The 12,212-nt window shown below is 39.5% G+C and overlaps 1 protein-coding gene across 1 annotated transcript in view; it reads right to left on the reverse strand.

The window, feature by feature from the left end:
• The window catches only part of dnah2 (dynein, axonemal, heavy chain 2), a 161,853-nt gene that overhangs the window by 34,689 nt on the left and 114,952 nt on the right, over positions 1-12,212 (reverse strand). The window contains 13 exon segments of the mRNA XM_046851713.1: positions 435-602; positions 1,836-1,985; positions 2,771-2,901; positions 2,981-3,066; positions 3,223-3,411; positions 4,137-4,241; positions 5,450-5,674; positions 6,751-6,949; positions 7,692-7,783; positions 7,934-8,086; positions 9,451-9,609; positions 9,740-9,877; positions 10,474-10,610. Of these exon segments, the coding sequence (XP_046707669.1) occupies positions 435-602; positions 1,836-1,985; positions 2,771-2,901; positions 2,981-3,066; positions 3,223-3,411; positions 4,137-4,241; positions 5,450-5,674; positions 6,751-6,949; positions 7,692-7,783; positions 7,934-8,086; positions 9,451-9,609; positions 9,740-9,877; positions 10,474-10,610 (1,932 nt within the window).

The raw sequence follows: 12,212 nt of genomic DNA on the forward strand, positions 1-12,212 counted from the left end.
TCATACAGCTATATTCAACATCAGGCATTTCTTTCAACACAAATAAAAGATAGGTTTGACGCACGTGATGTTTCATTATCTAAAAAAGAAAAGTCCAATCTTTTGGCAAACAGTTTTGGCATAACCATAACAACTCTGGTGTAGTCAGTCCACACTGTCTGTGATTATTCTTTCAATAACACCATGCCCTGTCATTTTATGACAGTACATGTGAACTTATAGCTGAAAACTCAAACATCATACACTCAAGTACCATTTTACCTAACAGCATTCAATTACCCATAGCGCAAAGAGCTGTTCTGATTGGTGATTATGTATATGCTCTGACTTGCACTCTGCAAGCTGTACATAATACTGTATGTACAATAAATCAATGTAAAAAAAAAAGAATTAGTCAGGAAATCTAAAAATCTGCTGTAGCTACAGGAACTTACCCTCTCTGAACTCCTGCTTACGGTACTGCTTGGTGACTTCAACGCGAAACAACAAGTAGTCACAGATATAAGTGGCCAGTTTGGTGAGACTCTGCCTACCAGATCCTCCAATTCCCACCAAAAGCATATTTCCTCTTGGCTGACTGATCACACGTATCACCCTTGTCACTAAAAACAAAACGCAGACATTAATAAGAGCCCAACATGCTAACACAAATAATTAGCACTTAATTTATTGACATACAATAGCATGCACAATAGCTAAAAAAAACTAATCTTATAATCAATCAGTACTGACTATTAAGACAAGTGCATTTGATTGGTTTAATGGTCTGCAATGAGCCGAGGCTGATGTGTCTAATCTTATACCCCTGTGTTTAATATACAACTTAATTCAGTGGAATGTGTACATGCTGTGCCAAGTGTGTACCCAGTGCTGAGTGACACAGACTGATTACACACTGTGTTGTGGGACTGGACGCATAATTGTTTACCCTCTTATGGGGTTTGTAATATAATTGCATCCTTTTCAGAGTGATGGAGAAGGGCAATTACTCAAGTAACAAGGGATCTCTACTCTTACTTTGCCCTGGACCGGTGTGTCTAGTTTGGTTCTACTCTCTTGTATATTTGCTTGAACTGTTTCCAGAAATGGGACATTTGTGTTTTAATTTGTACTTAAGGGCTATTCATGTATTAGATTGCTATTGCACTGGCTACAGGATACACCAGACTAGCTACTACTCATAGACAGGACTGCCATTGTTAATCATATATAAGACTACACTGAACTAGCTATTCATAGCCATTTAGACTGGGAAGTGAACAAAACCTGGTCTGATTACCTCTGCACTGGACTAGTAACTGGATTTGCTATTCATGCATTGACCTGGCTACTTAAAGACAACAAGACCAGGTTACATTCATTTTTTTATTGCCATTGAATTGGTTTATCATGCAATAAATAACACTTGGTTGGCCTACTCGGGCATGGACTGGACTGACCAAGCCATTCATAGATTGGGCTAGCTATCCCTAACTGGCATACAGTAGCTATTCATAGACTGAGATAGATATTAAAAGATTGGGATACCATTGACTTTACTAGCTATTCAAACATGTGCTTGCTATTGACAGATTGGAGTTGCTATATATTGATGGGCTAGTTATTCTAAGACTGGGCTAGCTACTCATAGACTGGAAAGCTAATAACAGACTTGGCTAGCTACTCATAGACTGGATTAGCTGCACATACTTGAAATATCCTGCAAATCAGTTAAACAGATGAGAAAAACTACTATATATAAAACTATTCATGCTATGAAATATGCATAGATTTGTGATATTCATTCTAGTTTTTCTTTCGGCTTTTATGAATTGTGATACTGTATGCAAGCTGACCATGCTCAATTGCATCTCTAAATAGCACCAGATTCATTGGAACAACTCCGGGGGTGAGGTTATAGTCCTCCAGTTGAGACTCTATAAATCTTTTCAGAGCTTTAAAGTCCAGCAAATCCTCATACACACGCGGCTCCTTCAGAAAATCTCCTACAAACAAACAAACGAAAAAAAACACCAACAAAATATCAGGACCAACACTGTCAAGTCAAACTATGAATGAATCATGGAATCAACTCACCAGTCATGCAAACAAACAACTTAAACAGATTTTGAAAGCAATTATTTTTTGTCTACGCTTTTCAGCAATATATTAGTTTATTCCTTGGCCGTAGCATAGCAAACAGCAAGTGATAAATCAATATATCCTTTAAAGACAGCTAAAAAACATTTATTTATGCTGCTACCCATTTATACTATATATGCAATATTATATTACACTGATCAGGCATAACATTATGACATGAAAAAATGATGACTGGTGAGTGAATAACACTGATTATCTCTTCATTAAAGTTGATGTGTTAGAAGCAAGAAAATTGGGCAAGTGTAAAGTTTTGAGTGAGTTTGACAAGGACCAAATTGTGATGTCTTGACGACTGGGTCAGAGCTGCTCCCAAACTGCAGGTCTTGTGTGGTGTCAGTGGTCAGTGTCTATCAAAAGTGGTCCAAGGGAGGAACAGTGGTGAACCGGCGACTGGGTCATGTGGGGAGCGAAGGCTGGGCCGTGAGGTCTGATCCAACAGACGAGCTCCTGTAGCTCAAACTGCTAAAAAAGTTAATGCTGTTAATTCTCGAAGGGTCAGGACTGTTTTGGCAGCAAAAGGGGGAGGTGGTAATAATGTTTTGCCTGATCAGTGTTTATTACTATATTATATATATATACTATATATTACAATAGTTATACTATTATTTTAAATCGGGCATGTGCATACCAAATATAGGTGGTTGTTTGTTGGGACAGATACTGTGGTAAGTGAGATCAAACAAGGAGCCCAGTTTCTCGGTCAAAACCCCAACAAATGCCTCCATATCTGCTTGATCCACCAGCCGATCTGAAAACACCCTTTACACAGACACAATGAGTGGTCAGCTGAATGTAGGCATATGAGAGTACAGCTGTGTGTAAATTATGACGTAATAACCTAAAGCACTCGTGAATCCAAAGGCGTGTGATGCTCTGTTTGGTGTCATGAAAGTCCCTATGAGAACGTAGTAGACCTTGGAATACCTGATGTGAAGGGGGAAAAAAATAGAACATTAAATCAGATTAAAAAAACATTTGTCCATAATGCACCCAAATCAAAGATAAGTATATAATTAACTCCCAAACAGTTAACTTTAGGTCTAAAATTAATGTAAGCTCCTAAAGGATTTAGTATTTCACCTTGGAGATGTCTCTGAGGTTGAAGAGGTAATGTGTTTTAGCAGGAGTGGGTAAAAAGCGAGTAGTGATGGCATAGTACAACTCTAATGTAGCTTGAGTCAATATATTTCCTATAGGCTTAACCTCTTCATCAAACTCCTGCAGTTTCTGGTTTATCATTGTTCCATAGATACGCTTGATCTGAGACTCCTAGAGGACAAAAATGTGAAAAATATACAAAAGAATATACATGAAATAAAAATATTCATTGGATCTGAAATGATCACATTTAAGTGGTAGAAAGATACAAGCGCACGAGAGATGGTGCTAAGGGTGGCGATCAGAAAATACATGAAGAAAAAAAATGGATGTGGGAGATAAGGTAAGGGAATAGAAAATGAAGTGAGATGGAAAACAAGCAAGATGATACTTATAACAGGGCATGATAAGTCACAGGGACAAATAGGAAAAGATTTGATGAAAATAAATGTTAACCATATTGTGTGTATGTGTGTATAGAGGGTGGGAGGAGGTGAAGGGGGGTGTAGTTGAGTGAGCTTTCAGATTGCAAGAGGAAAATCAGAACTGAACAGCAATCAGTCAGTCAGGAGTCTTTTTATGCATTCTGCCAAAATCAGAGAGCCTCCAGTGTTCCTACTCTTATCATTATCATCATTTTCATTGCAATTCTGCCAGAGCAAGAGACACCGAGAATGATAATGAGCAGAATACAATATCAACAAAGGGGCAGCAAGGACAAGACACACACAGGCTCAATTACAAAACATATTTCGCATTAGAAAGCATTTTATGTTTGGTATAATGGTTTAAAACCGTGCGTTTTATGCGAACAGGAACAAATTAATTAGGGCTTTTTCCTGTTTTATATTAAATCAAAGGAGTCAGTGAGGAGTTCCATGTGGAGGCTTACTCACCGCCGGGAATGTCATGTTGATGAGATTGAAGCGGCTCTGCAGGCGGCCTGAGATGTGAGTCCTCCCTCCACCAGGAGGCCCCATGGAGGAAAGCAGAAACATGTCCTGAAACAGATGAACAAAAAAGAACAGATGGAGTCAGGAGTCTTTAAAGACCCCAGCCAGATGATAGATCTTTTGTTTTCCAGATTCCTACCGATCTAAACCAAGTAAACAACAATTCTCTGAAAGGTAATTCACAATCTCTATAAAAAAGATGGTACCTTCAGTCCTGATGTAAATTTTCATTTCGCAAAATAGATGGAAATTAAATAATAAAACCAGTTTTCCAATTTTCAACAGTTTTCCAATTGTTTTTAGCCATAACCTGGCCTCTTACTTGTGTCTTACATAATTATCAGTGGTGGACGAAGTACATAAGAAATGCACTTGAGTTAAAGTAGAGATACACTCAGGAAAATGACTCCAGTAAAAGTAAAAGTGCTCCTTGAACTTTCACTTGAGACAAAGTACAAAAGTATTTGCCTTCAAATGTACTTTAGTATTAATGTACTATGATTTATTATGGCTATAATGTTCCTAATTACCTTTTTATGTGAAAAGACTCTAATGTTACTCTAAACACGCCGATCTATTAATAGAATGATATTAACGAGTCAAACACTGATTGAAATCTATTACAATTATCATGAGCCCAAAACGTTCTTTTCAACTACTTAAAAAAAAAAAGCGCAAAAAAAGTCACGTGGCAAGTTCGAGTCAGGAGTTTCTTCTATCATTTATTACGGCAACGAAAACAAGTTCAGAACGGAGCGCGTGCTCTACACTGATTGGTGGCTTGCTGCGTGTTTGGACAGTTACGTTTCTATTCGCTCGTAATTAAAAAGGAACGACTGATTTTGCTAAACGTATTAAGACGTATTACGATAAATATTAGACAGTCGTATAAAGCATTTCACAGCATTTCGTACTCTGTATGTATGTGTATGTGACAAATACAATTTTAACTTGAGATGCGTGAAAAAGCTACTTTTGTACAGTAACCAATTACAGTGACTTTCCAAAAGTTACTTTCCACTGATGTGATCATTTCACATTCTTGCAGTTTTGTGGTAAAAATGATTCAACATCAGGAGTTTGAAATTGATCGCACCAGAAATCGAAGACAAATCTGTTTATAATGATTATGATTCAATAATAAATGAATTACATATACATGAAGTACTAAATGCTTTAGGAGCAACCAAATAAGCAAATACACATAATCTGTTCGATTTCTCTCCCCCATACATCAACACTCGCCACTCTCTTACCTTGACACATTTTTGCATCTGTTTCTGCCTGTCGTACCAGAAGCCATAGTCAATCCAAAGTCGAAGCAACTCCAGAGGAGCCTGAGAACCGAAGTCGTCCACTGCTGGCATGTTTAGATCATCCAGGAAAGCCACCATCTTCTTCCCTCCGATAGGTACATACACCCCTTTAGTGCGTTTCTCCACTCGGGATTCTATGATTGCCTGCACGTTGTTCGAGGTGGTCTATGAGGGGATCACAAAGAGTTAGGCTAGGAGGACTAGGTGGCCATGAGAAAACAGAAATAGGAGGTGAGAAAAGATGCAGCTACAGTTAAATTAATCAGCAGCTTGACACTGAAACTATGGTTGAGCAATTCATTAAATCGTGAGGTCTTAATACAACGCTAAGAACGATGTGAGGCAAACTATTACACACAGTTATACACAGGTAAACAAAGTATTTCAGTTTCGAGTTTATGTATATGACACCAACTGAACTTAATGATTTTATACTACATGAATGCTGGAAACTATTTCGTATCTGCCTTCTCAATCCCTACTGATCACCTATGGATGCATCAGCAAAATGGATTGAAGAATATCAAGCAAAATGCTCACAATACCTATTTGGCATTGTGTAATCACATGTCACTGCCAGGAAAGAAATCAGCCCCACTTCTACTTATTATTGTGTTGTATTTATATTTATAACTATTGGTAATTCTACATAAACAATCTACCACAAGACATTTATTACAATAATGTACATCGATCTGGTGTGAATAAAAAGAAATAAATCCTATCAGCGATCCCCTTGTATCCTCAAGAGACAGCACTGTTTCCCCTAGCCACCCTTGCACAGGAGCTCGAAAAAGTGAGCAGAGACTGGTAGGGTATAATTAATAACAATAAACGACGATGATGGCTCAAATTGGGGATGATGGTGGGGATGATACGATGTTCCTCTTGGATACAAGCTGCCAAAAGTGCTGCCTTCAGCCTGGGCTGTAATGAATAGCTGACTCGGCTAATTGCAGCTGCAGGAGTGGAGGACAGGGAGAATACACAGTGCTCAATTTGACATCCACTATCTTTCGAAAGTACAGACCCGTCTCTGAGGTAAGGTGGGAAAGGTTTTTTGAGTGGGACAGGTTGAGAATTGTTTGAGACAAAGGCAATGCCAGTACGCAGGATTTTGTCGCATGGTAAACGATGTCCGGATAAACGGTCACCTATTTCATTGCTGTGGTGCTCATGTGCTTTTAGGTTGAATGAATGAAAAAAAGATGAAGGACTGAATTTCCATTGCTGGTGAGTACCTGAGAGGACATATTGATTGTAAGCATGGTCCATTTGGATGAATCCAGGCCTTGTAGTACGCTCTGGGCCACTGAGGTCTTTCCTGTTCCCACAGGACCCGTCAGCAACACTGGGTACTGGCCACAAATTAGAGCGTTCACCAGGAAATTATATCGCACCGTGTCCACAGTGGGAACCATGATCTTATTAAATGGAGCACTGCAAAGTAAAAGAGAAGAAATTAAAAAAGTGTGAGAGAGAATGAGAAAGAGAGAGGGGTGGCGGGGGGTTATTTCTATCTGGTTGTTTCTTGCTACATTTCATGAAAGTCCTGTCTTAAACAGAGAAAAGCCCTAGAGAGATGGAAGTTGGAACACTTAGTATAAGAGATGAATATAGAGCAGAAGCTCCCCAAAAACATTTTGAAAGGTAGAAAGAGAAGAACAGAAATGTTGAGGAAAAAGTAAAGATGGTTAAAAAAAATCGAGGAAAAAAATGTGAGAAAAGAGTAGAGGTGGTGGTATGGGTAGACAATAGAGCCGAGAATGTGGACTGGAGGAGAATCGGGCAATGGGGGTGATAAAGTTCAGATTGACAGGGGCTGAAATTTAAAAGATATAATAAGTCAGAAAGAGCAAGTAGATGGATAGAAAAGCTTTTTTTTAATTTGGCAGTGAACAAAGTATAGGACACAGAGTGAAGAGCCAAAAGGACGGTGGGTGATGAAGCAAGAAAAAGACATAAAAGCAGAAGTGAGTGGAGGGAGGAAAAGAGAGAGAGAGAGAGAGAGAGAGAGAGAGAGAGAGAGAGAGAGAGAGAGACCAAGTAATTAAGAAACACAGTATATGAACAGAGCAGATGACTCATAAGCCTGGGCAGGTAGCCACGGAGGGAGTGTGCAGGTGGCGGTGCCTCATGGGCTTGGAAACACAAAGAAGCACAAGGTCATACAGCCACTTACTTGGAGTTATAACGCCAACCTTTGGGCAGCTTTTCCCCAAATGATGACCACGTTTTGCTCTTAGTGTCAACGTAGTATTCATAGACAGTGTCCTGTTCAAAGTATTGATAAATTAGGATTTCAGCAGTAAGTTCTCTCTTAATAGTAAAGATATTTCATTATTAATATACTCAGGAATGCACTTTCTTATGAGTACGTTTCTGGTGTAAGCATATTTAAAAAAAACGAAACAAAACAAAAACCTTGTTAGGAAAGGTGCCCTCCATCTCTCGTAGGAAGTTATCCATTTTCTTACGTCCATCCTCGTCCACCGATGCACAAATGGACCAGATCAAGCAGAAGACAAACCAAAGCTCTATTATGCGTCCATAGTTCTCGCTGTCAGCTGGGTTCAGCTGGAGAAGAAGAGGAAATTTTGAAGATAGATAGATAGATAGATAGATAGATAGATAGATAGATAGATAGATAGATAGATAGATAGATAGATAGATAGATAGATAGATAGATAGAACTTTCAACACCAGCAGGGGGCAGCAATCTTTATTTATAAGATAGAAAATCAAAAGACCCAATACGACAACAAGCCAAATCTCATGCTACTATATTATACGCCAATAAAAGTTCCTTTGGTGTGGTTTGGAAAATAAGCTTGTCTACAAGTCTGGGATTTAAATCTCCACTGTGACATTTGGCATATCTACAGTAGCTGAACTAAAACTACAAAAATTTTAATTCACAATCAATCACTAGCATGCAATGGGGTCCAAGAGCCAGCAGTCAACGTGGTATGTCAAAGCCGTTTGCAAAGAGGAGCAGTAGTTTGACAAACGCTTAATCAAGAAAATGGAAACAGAAGCCTGTATGGAAAGTGGTTGCTTAGTGGTTAAGATGTAGAACTACTGATTGGATTAGCACCTCCATGCTGCTCCTGCTGGGCTTTTAAACAAGGCCCTTTTCCCTTCAACTTCTCAGTTGTAACTGCTATTGCAGTGAATGTATATAGACAACAGAATTACCTTTATTTAAAATAACACGCTTGTTATACTACACCTTTATATTAGGGATGGTAAGATCGGTGCATCTGCATGAAAGTTAATGACGTGATGCATTGATTAAAATAAATGTGCATTGGATATTTGGTGCTTGTATCGCAACGCATCGTTAACAAATCTGCATCTGTAAAAGAAACGATTTATTTATTGTTAGTGGATGCGTTAAAATGTTATTATTTAGAAAGTGGCGTTCTCTCGGGTTCTACGTGAATACGCACACAACACTACGGAGGTGTGTCCTGAGAGTCACACAGAATAAAGATTAACATGGCAGAGGTAGAGCTGCATCTTCCTAGAGACAGAACAGGGAAAGAGAGTCTGGTTTTATTTCAGCTTTTTTGTTTGTTTTTTTGACTCTGGAAGTCAAAAGGCACTTAAGTAACTTTATGATTTGCTGTCTGTCTGAACCAAAGAAATAAAAACTATCTGTACCATATTAAATGATCATGTTATTATTAATCATATATATTTTTTCCATTGCCTCAAATTGCATTGGAATTGCACCGGTAGCTGCTTCCCATGTATCTTTGAAGTATCGTATTGTTGGCTATGCATCATGATGCGAATCGCATTGGCCTCAGTTATAAGGATGCACAAAACTGGAGCAGGACACTTAATTGATAGTACCTGTTTATTTAACTCTGATGTTTTCTTTTATTCAGAATTGTATTCATGAAAAGGAAAGCATACAGGTGCAATGACCTCACCCCATTTTCAGGACTGGCCAAGGAGTCATAGAGTCTGCAGAGAGAGGCAACTCCGTTTAGCTCTGTGATCGGTACCAGCTCCTTACAGTAAGTCTTCCTGAAGCTTATAGTCTTTTCAATGTATCTGTCAAACAGGCGCTTCAGATGATCTGCCTCTACCTACGGAATGTGAGAGACAGGATTAACAAGAGCAGGAAAAGGTTGCGCATACGGAACAGGGCCGTTATCATATAGCTATTAGCCACAAGACAAATTGATGAAGAAACAAAAAGATGGCGTCGCTAATAACCTTCTGCCGCTTGTCTATCCAAGACTGAACATAGGGTTGCCATCCAAGGTCTGTGTAATCATTATACACCATTCCACAGCGTGACACTGTTGCTGGAGATGCTACTGCCAGATCCTCCACCTCAAACAACAAGGACACCTACACACACACACACACACACACACACACACACACACACACACACACACACACACAGAATGAGGAATTCAGTCATTCTGTTTAGTGAAATATTTAAGATGTGTAGAAAATGACTGACATTTTGAATTGAATCTTTACCACATTTGTATAATCAACAATGTGATATTATTCCACAGAAAATCCCATACTGACAAAACATGATGCAAAATATACATAGTTGAAATCTAAGGGCAAATGTTGAGCTAGTTAGTAAACCGTTAAGCAAAGTATGTTATGAATTCCCCACTTCACATTTGCATTTCAAATTTGTATGATTTTGCCTTTTAGTAATGAGACTACATTTGGGAAGAATTTACGATTATGTCTAAACTATGCATTCAAGTAGGTCTAATTGTGCATCGATACCATATGTGCATGAAAGTAAAAGTAACCCGAATTACTTTTTTTTATTGTACTGCTCCAGTACTGAAAAGTTCGGCTGGGGTGGGTGGGGTATGGGGGATTGAAGGACTGACTTTGATATAAAGTGCTTGAATTTGTGGTTACTTTTTTGACAAGTCAGACATAGTGTGATAGTTTGATATGTAATTTCATACCTGTTCGGGCATGGAAATTCTCTCTCCGTTAATAAGTGTGAGGACTTTATTGTCGTCCATCACTGAGTTCATGCTTTCGATCCATAAAGTATCCACTGGACCGTCAAATACGATCCATTTCTCATCCGGCTTCTCGTCTGAGCTCGGCGACGTCAGAGAGACGGATAGGAAATAAAGCAAACAAACAATGTGAATCATCGCAGAGTAAATGATTAAACCAGATTGAGAGACAGAGAGAAAGACTATTACACATGTAAAAAAAATTGATTCATAAGCATGACTTGATATCTTTAATTCTGACTGTCTTTCTTTCTCTTTTTATTTCTTTTCACACAAAGTTGTGGAAAATGTTCTGGTGGATTTATAGCTTTCTTCCTTTCTTTTCATCTGACCATGTGTGGCTCATTTACTGACCACACAACAACCACCTCAGCACAGCACAATCTCTCTGTCTCTTGTTTCTTATACATACAGAGACTTTCCCCTCACTCACACACACACACACATACACACACATACTGGGTAAGCATGTAACATCAAACCTGTCACACACAGCTAAAGCAACTGTCATTTCTGCTTTGGATGATCTCCCTTCTCCAAGCAGCGAGGAGGGGAAAATAAACAAACAGAGATGAACAGCAACAGATGCTAAACATATTGAGGCCCTGCGATGCCTGATTACACCACTCAAACATAAAATTCCTCCACACCGAGACCTGCACAGTAACAAGACACACACACACAAAAAAAAACCTTTCAAAGAAACTCGAGAAAAAAAAAAAGAAAGCAGAATGACAACAAAAGATGTAAATGGAGCAAAGTATAGAGATTGCGCTCAAATAGGCGAACAAAAGTGCGTGATTGGCTGGGCTGGTTTGCAGACGTCAAAAAAAGAAGAAGCAAAAACAAAGAACTGTTTCACTTCACAGCTTGGCATGGTAACCTGTGCACATTTGGCGCATGGTGGTGGAAAGAATGCCATCGGTCCACTCGCAGAGGGAGAGATCAAAGTGGCCGTAAAGCTCTTCCAGAGACAAGGCCTTGGGATTGACCACAAACTCCTGTTGGAGAATGAACAGGTCTGCTTTATTGCTTATAGAAGAGAAAGAGAGAGAGAGAGAGAGAGAGAGAGAGAGAGAGAGAGAGAGAGAGAGAGAGAGAGAGAGAAAGGGGGGGAGGAACAGTGAAAAAAGAAAGACACTGAATCATGAGGGACACCACATTAAAATGAAATGCAAGCCACAGGGGCCACACAGAGCAAGAAAGGGATAGCAACAGAGACACAGAGAGAAGGAGTAAGAGAAAGAGAAAGAGAGAGAGAGAGAGAGAGAGAGAGAGAGAGAGAGAGACAGACAGAGAGCTAGATCATGTCACTCATCAACAGAGGCTGGCTTGCTGCAACAGAGAGAGAGGAGAAACAGGCAGCAGGGAAAGGGGATCTCTTTTGCACTGACAGTCCCATAGGAGCTGAGCTATGCAGCACACACCATCCCCTGACACACACACACACACACGAGAAAACTGTGGTCCCTCCATTCTGCAACAGACTGAGGGAGAGAAAGACAAGCAAGGAATGAGGTAGAAAACAGGGAGATATTTCAGCCCGCATTTCTGCTCACAGCGGGACAGAAGCGATGCGGTACAGTACAGACACGGCTCAGAGAAAAACGCCAAGGGTGTCATCTTAACCTGATCGTCCCATGACCCTGTCCATCCTTATAAGTAGGGGGAAAAAAAGA

This window comes from Silurus meridionalis, chromosome 6 (genome assembly GCF_014805685.1).
Source record: "Silurus meridionalis isolate SWU-2019-XX chromosome 6, ASM1480568v1, whole genome shotgun sequence".
Taxonomy (NCBI): Eukaryota; Metazoa; Chordata; class Actinopteri; order Siluriformes; family Siluridae; genus Silurus; species Silurus meridionalis.